This window comes from Echinops telfairi, unplaced genomic scaffold (genome assembly GCF_000313985.2).
Source record: "Echinops telfairi isolate 266 unplaced genomic scaffold, ASM31398v2 ScPeMD7_7468;HRSCAF=8506_0, whole genome shotgun sequence".
NCBI classification, from domain to species: Eukaryota; Metazoa; Chordata; class Mammalia; order Afrosoricida; family Tenrecidae; genus Echinops; species Echinops telfairi.
Window position 1 is genome coordinate 35,913,104 of NW_022111369.1, and position 16,695 is coordinate 35,929,798.

The window sequence follows — 16,695 nt, forward strand, 5'->3', positions numbered from 1 at the left end:
TGTGCTTTACACAATTGATGTATGTATGGATTGTGATAAGAGTTGTATGAGCCCCAATAAGACGATAAAAAAAAAAAAAGGCACAGGCGCTGGAGACTGCCAAGAGACAGAGGGCGGGAAAGGGAGGAGAAAGCAATGGGGCGACTGATAGTAGTTTAAACTGCTGCATCCAAAGTTGGTCATCTGAAATATAACCCCTACCTAATTTACAAGAGAAAATTACACACGCACATTAACGTTGGTTTATAGCCGAGTCAAATGTTACAAGAAAGTGATTTACTAAACTTTGCTGGATATATTTAATGTGTCCTAAAGGAACCATTGCAAGAATGAATTGGTTTAGAAATTCTATTTTTTAAATTATTCTTTAATTATATAGCCCTCCCCCCTCCCAAGGGGACGAGTAATAGAAATGTGGGTGAAGGGAGACAACGGACAGTGTGAGACACGAAATAATAATAACAACATATAGTTGATCAAGGGTTCACAACAGTGGGATGGTGGGGGCTGGAGGGGGAAGAGGGAGCGTATCCCCAGGGCTCAGTGGCAGTGGTTTATTATTTTGTTATTACTATTTATCTCACTTTTACCACTCAGACCTCAGCGCGGGCAGAGGGAGGGTTGGGCTTCCCTCACAGGAGGAGGAATTGTCTGTGTAGGTGGCAATTTACTTACTCCACCTTGTAGAAGGGTGTTACCCCCCTGACACTCCCAGCCAGCCAGCTAGGATTTGTTACCATGCTGAAGAATGGCAATGTGTGAAGGAAAGCGCCCTGTACTCTGTCTCAGGCAAGTGACTTTATCATTAATGCCATTTTCCTCGTTTCCTGTTAACGCCTCCCATGTAGATGGAGCAGATAGGGTAGCATATAATTAAAATTATTTTCTTTTCCAAAGCTGAAGAAAGCTGACTCTCTCTCTCTCTCTCTCTCTCTCTCTCTCTCTGTCTTCCAGGTGGCTGGATAAATTGGGCCTGTCGGCCAGAATGGGCATCGAAGTAGTGATGAGACAAGTGTTATTTGGAGCCGGAAACTACCAATTAGTGGATAAAAACTTTGAGCCTTTGCCTGTAAGTGATCAGTTCCTTGTACCTGTGACTGGATCAGAGGGTGCTGAGGGCACCTTGCCAGGCCCTCGATAGCTAGCCACAATGGACTCCAAATAGGCGAATGCTATTGGAATAGCCCCGGCTGATGGTCAAGGTGTCTGTGTGGTGCAAGGGTTAAGTGTTGCATTCCCAGCTGCAAGATTGTTGGTTCGCGCCCACCAGCCCCTCCCCGATGGAAATATGAGGTTGTCTGTGCTCATAACGATTTGCAGTCTCAGAACCCCCATGGAGCAGTTGGCATCCATTCATAGGGTCAATCAGGGACCCCTGGTGATATAGTGGTTACATGTTGGGCTGCTAACCACAAGGTCAGAAGTTTGAAACCACTAGCCAATCCCCAAGTGAAAGACAAGGCTTTCTATTCCAGTAAAAAGTTGCCTTCTCAGAAGCCCACAGGGTAGTTTTCTCCTACCCTACGGAGTTGCTATGAGTCAGAATCTTTAATGGCAGTGAGTGTGATTGGGTTGGTTTTGTTTGTTTGTTTGTTTGTTTGTTTGCGCGGTGTGGGTGGGTGTGGTTATAGGGTCAAAATGAGATGACAGTGGATAATTGAAGGCAAACGGCCAGTCTTTGTAGTAAAACAATTTGCTCAACATTGCTTTTGTTAAATAATGAAATAAGGCAAGATCTGTTTTGCTTCACTCCAACACAACTAGGATTATTGGCTATCTCTTCTGTTCAAGAAGCTGGTGGGCACCAAGGTGTTAATGGCAAATGTGCAAGGTCCAGACAAAAACAAACTTCGAATATACCTTCACTGCGCAAACATCGATCAGTAAGTGTGAAAAGCACCCTTTACATTAGGTACTTGATCAGTAGGCAGATAACTTCCTACTCTGGCATGCTGTTATCACACCTACACAATAGCCCTGAGATGTGTCCATGTTGTTGTTTAAAATTCATAATGATACAGTGCCAGAGTTTAACTGAAAATAAATACAGCTTTCATGTAGACATTTACAGACCAGAAAGGACTTAATCAATGGTTTTAATGATCAAAATCAATAATCCAGGGCTTGAAAAATTTGGGAAAATGGAAGTAAAAATAATGGAATTTTTCCACGAGCTTTGGAAGCTCCCTTGTACCCTAGATTTAAAAGCAGAACAGTATTAATGTAAGAGAATGTTGCTACACATATTTTATATGAAAACTTAATTTGTTAAATAGTTATGAATGAGTACAAATATGCATTCATATGAGTGAATAACGTGATTATACTTATATCCTCTTGTATCATTCCTTGACAACTTGAATTTATTAAAGAGGATGAACAATAACAACCTTATTTTCAAAAGTCCCATCACAGTCTCTGCAGGTGGGAGGCCAGGGAGGTTTTGAGAGCAAGTGCTTGCATAGTATTCCTATGTCTCAGAAGTTTTCTTCCTCCTCTGAGTTTCAATCTGTCCTTGCTGGCAGACTGACACGGAAATGCTCCTTCTGCCTGTTTCTAGGGTGTGGGAGCTTTGGGGGTATTGGGGGTCCCACTGGAGGCGATTTGGGTGGTTAATTCTACAAAACACCAATAGATTGAACTTTTCTAACTTCTTTCAAGCATTTTTATAAGGTCCCTATTCGTGTGGATTGTAATTTGAATTCACAGAAACCCACAAAATAAATGTTTTATCCTTTACTCATATGTTTGAAAATCCAGGGACCAATTGATGGACTGGCAATACAGTTTGGCCAAGCAGCATAGATCAGAGTCCTGAGTCCTGAAAATGGTCATGTGGAGAGCAAGTGTTTGTATCAGGTTTTCAAAACAAGACCACACCAGTGGTCAAATAGTATAAACCAGTGGTTCTCAACTTTCCTAATGCCATGACCCTTTAATACAGCTCCTTATGATGTGGTGACCCCCCCAACCATAAAATTACTTTTGTTGCAACTTCATAACTGTAATTTTGCTACTGTTACGAATCAGGCGACCCCTGTGAAAGGGTCCTTCAAACCCCAAAGGGGTCGTGACCCACAGGTTGAGAACCACTGTTATAAATGAAAGAACACCGAAAGAACTCATCATCATTTTAGATACTAATATCCAGGACCATATTGCAATTGAGTCTTCAGTTGCTTTAATTAAGACAAATGCGGGAGCCTTAGTGGCTTAGTGGTTAGGGCCACTAACTACAAGGTCAGCAGTTCGAAATCACCAGCTGTTCCATGGGAGAAAAATTGCTTTCTACTTCGATAAAGAGTTACAGGCTCAGAAACTCACAGGAGCAGTTCTACCCTGTCCTATAGGGTCACTATGAGTTAGCATTGACCCAATCATTGGCGGTAAGGTTTTGTTTGGGGTTTGGTTTTTTGTTTGTTTGTTTGTTTAAAGTAGATGATAATTTTAATGACTTAATCTATTTGCTTTTAGCCCAAGGTATAAAGAAGGAGACTTAACTCTGTATGTCTTAAACCTACATAATGTGACCCAGCACTTAAAGCTGCCATATTACTTATTTAACAAAGAAGTAGATAAATACCTCATAAAACCTTCAGGACCTGACGGATTGCTTTCCAAGTGAGTATACTTCCTTGTTCATTTCTAACCTTCAATGGCAATTGGCCTTAGGACCTGGAAAAGTACAGGCAGAAGGCTTTCTCCAAAATCGTACAACATGATAGACTAGCAATGATCAACACTGGATGGAGTTCCTTTATTTTTCCAACAATCGTCTGTCAGTTTATCATACTGCTGGTAATTTGCTGTGATGCTGGAAGCTATTCTGCTGGTATTTTAGATCTCTTTGATAAAGGGTCACCCCTGGTGGACAGGATTTTAGCTGGCCATCCAAGCTAAGACAGACTACTACTAAGAAGGGCTTGGTGACCTTTAAGAAAGTTGGCCAGTGAAAACCTTATGAATAACAGTGGGACATTGTCTTATGCGGTGTCAAGAGATGAGTGAGCCCCTCGAGTGGGAAGGCACTCAACACAACTGGGGACACAGTGGCTACCACAACGGGCTCACACAGAGCAACAAGTGTGGGGATGGCCCAGGACCCAGCAGTGTTGTGTTCTGTTGTGCAAAGGTTTGCTATGAATTGGAACTGACTTGACAGCATCTCAGAGGAGCTGGTGTAATGGTTACACACTGGGCTACAATCCACATCTGTCGGCAATTTGAAACCACCAGCAGCTCCATGGGAGAGAGACTGCGCTTTCTACTCCCTTAAATGTTTACAGTCTCTGGGTCACGCCGAGTCAGCACTGACTTGATGGCAGTGGGTTTGGAGTTTGACGGCACCCAACAACAACAAAAACCTTTATCCCACCCCCCACCCCCCACCCCACCCCCGTTGTTTTGACCTTGCCATAAGTATAATTATGTGAATTTGGGGAGGGGAGGGGGATGACCCAAAAACCCAAAAGCAAAGTTCTCAAAAGTTTTCCCAAGTGTCTTTCCTTAGACAGCCTGTGTAGACACTTGTAGCAGGCTGGATGAGTTATAGAAAGAACATATCAGGCTTTACTTAACCACAATCCTACTGTTTATGCCTTTCTTTCCTATCATAAATAATGCATTATTGAGTAGCAGATACTTTTCTACATTATGTTTTTAGAATGTGTTTGCTTGGGGCTGCTAATCAAGGAAAGTTTTCCTGAAATAGTTAATGATAGCTGTAGAGTTAAAAGTGTTTTGAGAGATATATTTAATCCAGTGACACATGCAAGGCCATCTTTGATCCATCCTCTGTTGGAGCTGATGGCTTCTCATGATTATTATTTCCAAGAGGTTAAAGTGAGCCTCTGACCTGGTCTTCGGTCTACTCTTCTAGAGCAGAAGTTGAAAATTATGCTTCACGACTATAGACAAGTGAGTTTGTTTTTAAGAAGGTCCCTCACATCTTCTTATTGGAATGGGTTTGCATTTCATTGTTATTTTTAACAGGCAGCCACTAATTAAAGCTCAATAGCTAAAATATCTGTGCTTCTACATTTTCTTTTTAAAAATCAGAAGATTCTCTGGGAAGGAAGGGAAAAGAAGGGCTCATTGCTTAGGGCCACGGAGCTTCTGAGGTTAAATTTGGAAACAAATAATGGTGAAGGTTGAATTTGATGATCGTAATGTCACTGAATTTTCAATATGAAAATTGTTGGAATGTCAATATTTGTGCATAAATATTCACAATGATTAAAAAACAATAAATGATCTATTTTGGTTTGCACAAGGGGGACATTACATGGATATTAGATGTGCAAATAGAACTATTAAATCTAATTGTGCACATTGCCCAAGAGTTTATACATTCAACAGATGCTTGTTGAATGAATGAATAAATTAACCTGAGGCTGTCCTAACTTTTAAAAGAAACAAAACTAGGAACCCTGGTAGCCCTGAGATTCCTTTCCAAATTAGTTAAGGTTAACTTTTGGCTATTTACTCAACATGGGTCATGCGCTTTCCTGTCCTCCACAGCCTCCATCTGACTCTGTATTTCATGCCTGTCCCACTGTATTTGCAAGTATGTCCTGCTGCATTTACAGAGGAATGACATTGCTGACATCAGATGACTCTTGGATGAAAGCAAAGACTATTATAAAGATGTTTACATGTGTGTTGTTCACAATGCAAAGCCATTTTACTGTGTGGATCATGACAGACTATGGAGAGCCTTGAGAAGTACGGGAATTCCAGAACACTTCATCGTGCTCGTGCAGAACCTATATGTGGATCAAGAGGCAGTTGTTTCAAAAGACCACAGGAATACTGCATGGTTTAAAATCAGGAAATGTATGCATCAGGGTTGTATCCTGTCACCACATGTATTCAATCTGCATGCTGAGCGAGTCATATAAGAAGGTGGACTGCAAAAGAAGAACCTGGCACCCGGATTGGAGGTAGGCTTAGTAACAACCTTCGATATGCAGTTGGGACAACCTTGCTTGCTGAAAGTGAAGAGGATTTGAAGCACTTGCTGATGAAGAGCAAAGATTTCAGCCTTCAATATGGGTTACAACTCAATATAAAGAGCAAAATCCTCACAGCTGGACCAATAAGTAACATCATGATAAACAGAGAAAAGAATGAAGCTATCAAGGATTTCATCTTCCTTGGATCCACAATTAACGTTCACGGGAGCATCAGTCAAGACATCAAATGATGCATTGCATTGAATATTTCTGCTACACAAGATCTCTTTAAAGCACGGATCTTACTTTGAAGACTAGGGTGTGCCTGTCTCAAGCCATGATACTTTCAATCATGCCAAAACCTTGTGAAAGTTGGGCATTGAAAAAGGGAAACAAAAAAAGAATAGATGCGGTGCATAAGCAAATATGGTGAAGAAAGCTGATGGTGCTTGGCTATCAAAAGATATAGCATCTGGGGTCTTAAAGGCTTGAAGACAAGCAAGCAGCCATCTAGCTGAGAAGCAACAAAGTCCACATGGAAGAAGCACACCAGCCTGTGTGATCATGAGGTGTCGATGGGATCAGGGATCAGGCATCAAGGAACAAAAAATCATATTACTGTGAATCAGGAGGAGTGCGGAGTGGGGACCCAAAGCCCATATGTAGATAATTGGACATCCCCTTACAGAAGGGTCACAGGAAGAGACGAGCCAGTCAGGGCGCAGTATAACACTGATGAAACATACAACTTTTCTCTAGTTCTTTAATACTCTCCCCCTCTCCCCGACACACACACTATCATGATCCCAATTCTACCATACAAATCTGGCTAGACCAGAGCATGTACACAGGTACAGATAAGAGTTGGAAACACAGGAAATCCAGGACACATAAACCCCTCAGGACCAATAATGAGAGTAGTGATACCAGGAGGGGAAGGGAAAGGTAGGAGGAGAAAGAGGGAACTGATCACAATGATCTACATATAACTCCTTCCCAGGGGGACAGACAACAAAAAAATGGGTGAAGGGAGACATCGGTCAGTGTAAGACATGAAAAAGTAATAATAATTTATAAATTATCAAGGGTCCGGGAGGGAGGGGGGAGGAGGGTGGGAAAAAATGAGGAGCCAATACCAAGGGCTCAAGTAGAAAGAAAATGTTTTGAAAATGATGATGGCAACAAATGTATAAATGCGCTTGACACAGTGGATATATGTATGGATTGTGATAAGAGCTGTACGAGCCTCCAATAAAATGATTTTTTTTAAAAAAATAGATGTACTTACATTATGGTGCTGGCAAAGAATATTGAAAATACCATTGACTGCCAGAACAAATGAATCCATCTTGAAAGAAGTACAACCAGAATGCTCCTTAGAAACAAGGATGGCCAGACTTTGTTTCGTATACTTTGGACCTGTTGTCAGGAAAGACCAGTGTCTAGAAAAAGGACACCGTATTTAGTAAAGTAGAAGGTCCGTGAAAACGAAGACCGTCAACGAGGGGGATTGACGGAGTGGCTGCAACAATGGGCTCACACATAGCAACAATTGTGAGGATGGTGCAGATTGAGCAGTGGTTCATTCTGTCGTCCACAGGGTCACTGGGAATTGGAACGAACTTGCTGGCACCTGACAAGAACAATGGCAGTTGTGTGCATATCACTTGCTTCTCCCCTTGTGGACATTGAGTTTGCTACTTCTAATGTGGAGCACTACTGAACACTTCATTGTCTCCAACTTCCTCTAGGACACAGGAAGGGTATTATGATTACCTCCATATCTCCAGGCAAACTAAACACGGCCAATCTGTTCAATGATTCTTCTCTGCTACCACGATCAGTCTCCTTCTCCTCTTCCTCCTCCTCCACCTCCTGCTTCTTCTGCTGCTTCCTACGTTGGGACTTTGTTTTGTTTTTAAACATTGAAAAATAGAGCCAGGTCTGGTAAAGAGCCCAAACCCTCCTTTTCCAAACTTGGACATTCAACCCTGTCTGCCACTCCCCACAAGCCCTCCACTCCAGTGGACCCCAGATTTATTTCCAAAAGAAGAAAAAGCAGGACAACAGCCAACACCAGGAGGCCACCTCCCACCCCAGCACCACACTAAGGTCATCAGCCCCAAACAGGCAGGGCCCAAAGTCCCAGTGATTCCAGTCCCAGCCAAGAAGCAGCAAGTGGGCCCTCGGTCCAGCTCCAAGGCCAGCCTTGCTGTGGGAAATGAGACTGTGACATTCTGATCAGACATCCCATGCTTATCATTGGGAAGCTGGTAAACGTACAGCTACTGTCTTATTCCTCTAAATTTGATGAGTTAATATTATCTACAATCTTCTCTTTTTAAAATGTTACAAATAATACCCCACATACATTTGATATGTCTGCACACTGGCTTATACTAATAACCTTCTGAGGATTAAATAATGGTCACCTTTTAAAAATACGATTGTACTTGGGGGGGGGGCGGGAACCAAACCCTAAAAATCATCTATTAAGAGTCCTCCCTGTTATTTAATAAATATTTGAGTGATTATATTTTGGACTTATCGCAGATAAATCTCGCTCAGCATCTTGATTCTGCCATATCTGTTTTTTGCTAATCCCTTTTTTAGCTTTATGTCATCTGAATTGTGACAAGCATTCTTCTATTTCTTTGTCATCATGTTACTGACTTCAAATCATGAAACAAGATACTACCCTCAAATACAGTCACCTTCATCTCTCAGTCTGATGTGGAAATAGCCAACATACTTTAAGTTTACACTCAGTGTATTTATTAGAGCAGCCTTTAGTTATACGTAAGGATTCCTGGTGGCACAAGAGAGTAAATGTTGGGTTCACAATGGAAAGGTCAGTGATTCAAATCCACTAGCTGTTTCCCGTTTCCATGGGATCAAGGTGGGGCAGTTCACTTCGGTAAAGATTTGCAGCCTCAGAAACCCTTGGGAACATTCTATTCTGGGCTATAGGGTGGCTATGAGCAATAGGTTTGGTTTAATTTTGTCGAATTATGTGTAAAAGTCCCTGGGTGGCACAAATGGTCAAATGCAGGACCACTAACCTAAATGTTGGTGATTCAAAACCATTCTAGGCTCAGTGAAGTAAGGCCTGGCAGTCAGTTTCCAAAGGGCCCCGGCCCTGAACACCCTGTGCTGTTTAATCTGCACACTTAGGGTCTCTCTGAGTTGTAACAGCAGCACACATTAGTTATGTGTAATATGCCTCTGGCAAAACCAGTGTAGCCTGATGGCATTAATGGCTGGCACATCTAGTGCCACCTGACTTCCAACAATCTGGGTTCATGATGATCAGCAAAATACCATCTCTAAATGCATTTCTGAAATTTGTATGTGTACCCTTCAAATCAATCTTTGATTTCATGCATAAAAGACTCTTAACTACTGCCATTTCGTGCAGTCTCCAAAAGACCTATTCTTGTTTGTGGTTTCCTGAGAAGGGTCATGGCATTTCCTCCCCAGCTGCATCTGAAAATCAGCTATATGTGCTAAGACCAAAAATGGGGCACATGGAGTGAGTACAATTGCCAGACAGCTTGGAAGCCTCTGGCACAATTATGAATAGGTTGTCGGCATGTCTTATGTTACAGCAGCCTACCAAGGCTTAATAGAAACCAGTTTTTCTGCTGACTGATACTTAATGATGAGAGAGGGTGGGAGCCTTGTAAAAGTGAAAACCGCATAACAATGCTAAGTAGGAAATGGCTGATGCTTAACAGTGAAGACTAAGTAAACAAACCAACACACACACACCCCAAAGTCCCGTGCAGCCATTACAATGCTGTATCAGATGAATATTTGGTGCTGTGGGAGAGTATTCGTGCTGGGTTTCGAGAGGAGGACGCACCTCAGTTCTTTGCTTCACACACTGAAAGAATTCACCCTGCAGCACGTTTTGTAATCCAAGTGAGATTTCATGATGGAAAGGGAAAGTTTCCGGTTTTACAGCCTCAGAAGTGTACACGCTATTTCTGCAAAGCTGCCAGTCCACATGGCTTTGGCATCTGGGCACGAAAAACCACGTGAAAAGAATACAGGAACACATGTGTGGAGCTGGGAAACCCCCAGAGCCCAAGAGCATGTGGGTGGGCCCAGAGCAGGCACACAGGCGTCCACGTGGAAGAGAACAGGAGCAGGGGGAGAAAAGGGGTGCCGCCTGCCCGCTGGGTGCTTTTACCTGCTCTGGCTGGGGAATGTGGTTGAAGGTCTTGGCTGACCCCCGTGGCTGAGTTCAGGCCCACCTCAGTGATGTCATGGACCCAGGGTGGGTGTTCCCAGGTTGGTTTGACCTGGGCCCAGGAGGTTTAGTTTGCACATGCGCAGTTCTGGATTTTCTCATAGCTGTTCAGTCAGTGTGCCTGATCTCTTTCCAACCCCTGTATTGGGGCCTTATGCAGGTACTGTGGAGACAACCCCCCTTTGTCCCTAATCTTGCGACTTAATATTAGGTTGTGTTAAGAGGATAAGAATCAAATTTTAAGAGACTATTACAATATACTCATTTTTGTTTAAATAAAATGTGTTTAGAACAGAGAAAAGAGATACATCAAATTATTTTTAAATTTATTTAAATATTTTAATATCTTTGTTATATTTATTTTATGACAGAGAATACTTTTATAGTATTGTCTATATACAAGGTACTAGTATAGGTGTTCTACATATTCCATATGTGACATACATATAGCCAAGGTATTAAATATATCCTCCACATTTTCAGCACTGAAAGAGTACTGACTTTTATGGTAATACAAAAAGTATTTGAGAAATGGTAATAGAATAAAAGAGTATTATGTACGACTATGGAAGTAACTATTAGCGGCACTAGAAGCAGGCTGTTGCTTTTTTCATAAGCTCTTATATGGATTTATTGCTGAGAGCGTGTAGTGATTTGAGATGAATAATAATAATACATAAGAAATGCTATTATTTACAAATTTTTCAGCACTTCATACAATTTAATAGTTCAATCATATTAAGAAGAGTTGTGCAATCATTACCACAATCAATCTCAGATCATTTTCTTCTTTCTTATATTCATTGCTGTTAGCTCCCCATTTATGCCCAATCTCTCTTGCCATGCCCCTAGATAATTATTAATCTAATTACTGTCTCTATAGATTTGTCTATGGTAATTTGGATTTCATATGCAGAAAATCATACAAAACAAGAAACAAACAAACAAAAACCCTCGCAAGATACAAAACAAAACAGAAAAAACCTCAATCAAAAAGAAAGCAGAAAATATTAAAAACTGAAATAACTTGAAAATCCGTCAAAAGGGAGATCGAATGTCACCTAGCCACACCTGCTGTACTTGACTTTACAATGCTCTCTCTCTGATAGCAAAGCTATTCCATCCCTGGACTACGGTCAGAGGTGATTCACTGGAGGCTGAATCCATGTAGGGACCCTGCAAATGTATCTTGGACTTCACTGTCATTCAGAGCCTTCTGCAAACCGCCTGTTCAGAATGTAAGCTCTGATACTGTTCCCTCTAACAGATTTAGATAGTATTATTTACAATCCTTGGATCACACAGGCTGGTGTGCTTCTTCCATGTGGACTTAGTTGACGTCACACTTAGATGGCTGCTTTATTTAAAAAAATAAATCATTTTATTGGGGGTCTTACAGCTCTTCTAGCAATCAAGCACATTTGCGCATATGTAGCCATCATCATTTTAAAAACATTTTTTTCTACTTGAGCCCTTGGTATCAGCTCCTTCCCCCTGCCTTCCTATCCTCATGAACCCTTGGTAAATTATAAATTATTATTATTATATTCATATCTTACACCGTCCACTATCTCCCTTCTGTTTTCCATCCCCCTGTGATCAGGTCCCCCTTTTTCCCCATTCTCCTCCCCTACCCTCATGGTATCACTACTCCCATTATTGTTCCTGAGGGGTTTATCTGTTCTGGATTCCGTGAGTCAAGAGCTCTTATCTGTACCAGGGTCATAATTGTGGGGGCGGGGGGGAATCATTAAAGAACTAGAACAGTGGTTCTCAGCCTTCCTTTAATACAGTTCCTCATTGCTAATTCATAACTGTTATTTTGCTACTGCTATGAATCAGGTGACCCCTGTGAAAGGGCCGTTCAATCCCCCAAAGGGGTCGCGACCCACAGGATGAGAAACACTGAACTAGAGGAATGTTGTGTGTTTCATTGGTGCTACACTGCACCCTGGCTGGTTCGTCCCTTCCTTGTGACCCTTCTGTGCGGGAATGTCCAATTGCTTACAGATGGGTTTCGGGTCTACACTCCGACCCCCCTCTATTTCATCTATATGATTGTTTGTTTGGGGTCTTCTGATGCCTGATACCTGATCCCATTGACAACTTGTGCTTCTTCCACGTGGGCTTTGTTGCTTCCCTGCTAGATGGCCACTTGTTTAACTTCAAGCCTCTAAGATCCCAGACACTGTATCTTTTGATAGCTGGGCATCATCGGGTTTCTTCACCACATTTGCTTTTGCTACCATTTTGGCTTCAGCAATCGTGTCGGGAAGGTGAGCACTACTGAGTGACAGATTATTAGAACAAAGTATTCTTGGGTTGAGGGAGTGCTTGAGTAGAGGCCCAATATCTGTCTGCTACCTTGATACTTAACATATAAATATATGTACATAGACCTATGTCCCTGTCATTATACATTAATATATTTACATACGTAAAATGCCTATGTTTATACCTTGATCAATGCCTCCTAGCTCCTTCCTCTATTTCCTTTTACTTTCCTCCTGTCCCAATATCATATTCGACCTTCATTTGACTCTCAGTAATTTCTCTTGGCCACATGGCACTTGATTAAACCCCACCAGACATTCTACACCCTTCTCGCCATTGATTTTCGATCTCTTGTTCCCTTGTCCCTGCGTTTCATGGCCTCCCCCTCCCTTTCCCCTACCTCCCACTCTTTCCTACCCCCTCAGAACCATGGGTTCCATTGTTTTCTCCTAAGGATTGTTTATCTTGCCTGTCTTATATAGATAGACATGAAAAAAAGGAATAAGAAAGAAAAGGGGAGAGACTATAAAGAGTTGAGGGCTGTGTGCTGACCCTTATGTATATTTCTGACCTCAGACAAATAGCTATTATTTCTTATGCATAGAAGCCTTGGTGGTGCAGTTGTTGAAGAGCTTCACTGCTCAGCGAAAGGTTGCACTTAAACTCACTAGCAACTCCAGGGGAGAACGATGAGGCTGCCTGCCAACATAAAGATTTACAATCTTGGACATCCTCTGAGCCCGAACTGACTGCAACACTGACTTTGAGAGTTGCATTTTGGTTTGTTTTTTTGCATCAGTAATAACACATGTCATTAACAAATTTTGGGTTTGTTTTTGTTTGTTACATTTTTTTGACCCAACATTGAATTTGAATTCCAACCAAAAATAAATAAATAAACAAACTATTTTTTCCTTTGGGGTCCATGTGTTAAACGAAATATTTTTGTTTCACTACAGCAATATATATTCTAACAAAATGTATGTCTTGACAGCATAAAAAAGTGAATGAATGCCTCCTGTGGGAGTTTAGAAGATTGTGCTCATAGTTCCAAGTGGGAAATTTCATTTACTATCTTTTAAAATTATTACATTAGTGAATCTTACATCCCATTATATGTGTGTGTATATACTATGTGTCCTTGTTTGCTTTATTTGAAAATACTTTCAGTTATATTCCATCAAATAAAATTGCACCAACTCTAGAAGTTATGCCACATTTATCTTCCTTATACCTTCATCAAATTTACTATGAATTGTTTAATTTTCTGTAAAGGGCCTGGTTGGAAACAGTTTTGGCTTTGTGGCCTATAATGTTCTCTGCTACAACTACTCAACTCTACCATTGTAGAGATCATCTAGATAAATAACAGTGCACTGGGCAAACTGCTGCACAAAATTTCTTTAAAGTGTTAAAAATGCATAAGGTGTCATTTTGAGGACTAAGGGGTACTTGACCCAAACCATAGTATTTTCAGTCACCTCATATGCATGGGCATGGATATAGAAACTGGAAGAATGGATGCGTTTGAATTACGTTGATGGGAAAGAAGAGTCAAAGATCCACGGGCTGCTGGAAGAATGCCTAAATCCGCCTGGAGGGAAGTCGGGCTAGCATGCTCTTAGTTGGGCTGGCACACACTTTGGACATGTCATCGGGAGGGGTCAGACCCTGGGAAAGGATGTTGTGCTTGGTAAAGTTAGAGGGTCCACCAAAAATAAATAAAAGAGGAAGACCCTCAGTATGGTGGGTTGCCAAACTGGCTTCAACAGTGGGCTCAAACATAGCAATTGTGAGCATGGCACAGCACCAGCCAGTGTTTTGTTCTATTGCTCGTAGGATAAATATAAGTTGTAACTGACTCGATGGCACCCAACAATAACAACGACAGGTTAAATAAATGATTCGTGTTTAAATAAAAATTATGCTATAGACGATCTCAAAAAAATTTTTTTAACTCCTGAAAAGTTCTAATAACTGTTGTGGGGAGGTGGGGCATCCACATCTTGGCTAACTTGTGTGCACCTTCCTCCTCTGCAGGTCTGTTCAACTCAATGGGCAAATTCTGAAGATGGTGGATGATCACACCCTGCCAGCTTTGACGGAGAAAACACTCCGCCCAGGGCGTTCCTTGGGCTTGCCACCCTTCTCATATGGGTTTTTTGTGATAAAAAATGCCAAAGTTGCTGTTTGCGTCTGAACATTAAAGGCATCAGCAACTAGCCCTGAGGTGGATGTTTCCAAGTATAGTGATGAATAAAGCTAAACCCACAATTTAGGAAGGGACCTTAACATTACAGACGAACTTGCAGGACCTTCAGACATTGGGACATCTCCATGCCAACTTTAGTACCGTATTTTGGTCTCTCTCTAAGTAGATTTGCACTAATAACAATAGTTAATGATCCCTTATGCCAGACACTCTGCTTAGCTGTGTGCATGTACTATTTTTACTTAAGGTTATTAAAAATATGTATGAACTCAGTACTGCCGGGAGGCAAGTAAGTGGAGGATATAGGATTAGCTTTTAAGAAAGTGCTTAGCTGTTTAAAAACAACAACATTTAAAGAAGATTTTTCTCTTCTTTTCTGCCTATTTATTCGGAATTCCACTGGGAAAGGTTTCTTAATCTTCAAACTGGTTATGAAGGTGGACCTGAACAGGGGGATTGATCTGGAATTGATCTGCTGTTCTGTGCTGTGTTTGTATGAAGTAACATGTGCGAGGACGGGTGACTCGATGCATGAGTATAAAAATAATTAATGAAAATCAGAAGAAAAGGATTGTATAAACATCCAATGAACTAAAAAAATGACTGTAAATGAAACTCACATAGGAGAAAATTTAGAAAACATTCCATATATATTAACTATAATTGATGTTTAAATCTACCCTTAGCTCTTACTTTAGTTAGCAAGCGTTTAGCTATAAGTAACAATAACAAAAACCCTAAAGAGACTTACATATTAAATGCCAGTGAGACACAAAAAGACCTTCAATGAGAGGGCTCGACACAGCGACTACAACATAACAGTTGTGAGGGATCCACAGGGCAAGGCTGCACACAGGGTCGCTGTAAGTGGGGGCCAACCTGGTGGCACCTAAAAACAACAAATAATGAGGACACCTGCAGCCCCACATCACTTTAAGTTCAAGGGGGCTGGGCTCCAGTAGGTCAGATGTCACAAGACCCACGTTCCTTCCCCCTCTCTGCTCATCTCCAGGGCTGGCTTCACGCTCAGGTGAGGAGCATGATGCCATAGCTGTTCAAGGGCCCATGCATAGCTGTCTTAGGTGAGAAGTGGGTGCCTGGCCACCCCATTCCAGCCTGCCCCACAAGTAGTGAGGTCCCCTCACTATCTCGTGTGGCTATTTGGAGTGCAACGGGTGCTGAGTCATCTACAGCACTGACCACTACATTTCTGTGCTTTTTTTATCAGAGATAAGATATATTCTTTTCCACGTCATGATTTCTAGAAATAATCCTCTTTATATTTATGCTTGCTATGAACATTGTCTCAAGTCTCTCTAAGTATTTTATAAGGAGTGTAATCTGGAACTTGGTGTTTGGATGCTTCAATGCTCTTAGATTTTTATATATAAGTGGTTTTATATTTTCACACTCGAAATAAAGTAATTTTATAACCTTTATAGTGCACGATCATTATTTTTAATGAAACCTAAGCTGTGGAGGCCTATATTGAGAAGCCTTGTCTTACTTCACCTCCCTGCTGACACCGCCTTCATTTTACTGTTTGTTCTTCTCCGCACCAGCAGCTGTCCTGGACAAAAGAGAGCAAGCGCCATCCATCCGCATTTCTCACATCATCATGTGCGTTCAATCTTGATCCAGCTCTCACACTGTCTATTTTTCTCTCTGCTATCCCTTAGGGTACTTAATCAATTCCAGGTCTAATTTTTCATTTGTATCCTTAAATGAATCCCTTATTGCTCACCCTGACTGTACTTACTGTTTTTATAAATGGCTCCTTACGGTCCTCTGTAACCTATCACTGCCCCTTTCCTCAGCCTCACACTCTGTCGTCCCCATGAGCTCTATTCCACAATGACAGGTCAGCTGAGAAGTCTGCACACACATGCTCCTGCACCTTTTACTCCTGTATCACTTGTGTTTGCCCATCGACGTTCTGCCTGTGCTATCCTAACTTGCCTCAGTACATGGCACATTTTTGCACACGTGTGTATATGTAT

At 41.6% G+C, this 16,695-nt stretch overlaps 1 protein-coding gene across 1 annotated transcript in view; it reads left to right on the top strand.

Annotated features, from left to right (window-relative positions):
- Window positions 1–16,132, top strand: part of HPSE (heparanase) — a gene marked incomplete at its 5' end in the record, with an annotated part of 57,518 nt that extends 41,386 nt beyond the window's left edge. Inside the window, 4 exons of the mRNA XM_013004828.2 lie at window positions 955–1,069; window positions 1,765–1,883; window positions 3,475–3,621; window positions 14,524–16,132. Coding sequence (XP_012860282.1) covers window positions 955–1,069; window positions 1,765–1,883; window positions 3,475–3,621; window positions 14,524–14,683 — 541 coding nt within the window. The remainder of the gene's footprint in view (window positions 1–954; window positions 1,070–1,764; window positions 1,884–3,474; window positions 3,622–14,523) is intronic.
- Between the last annotated feature and the right edge of the window lie 563 nt (window positions 16,133–16,695).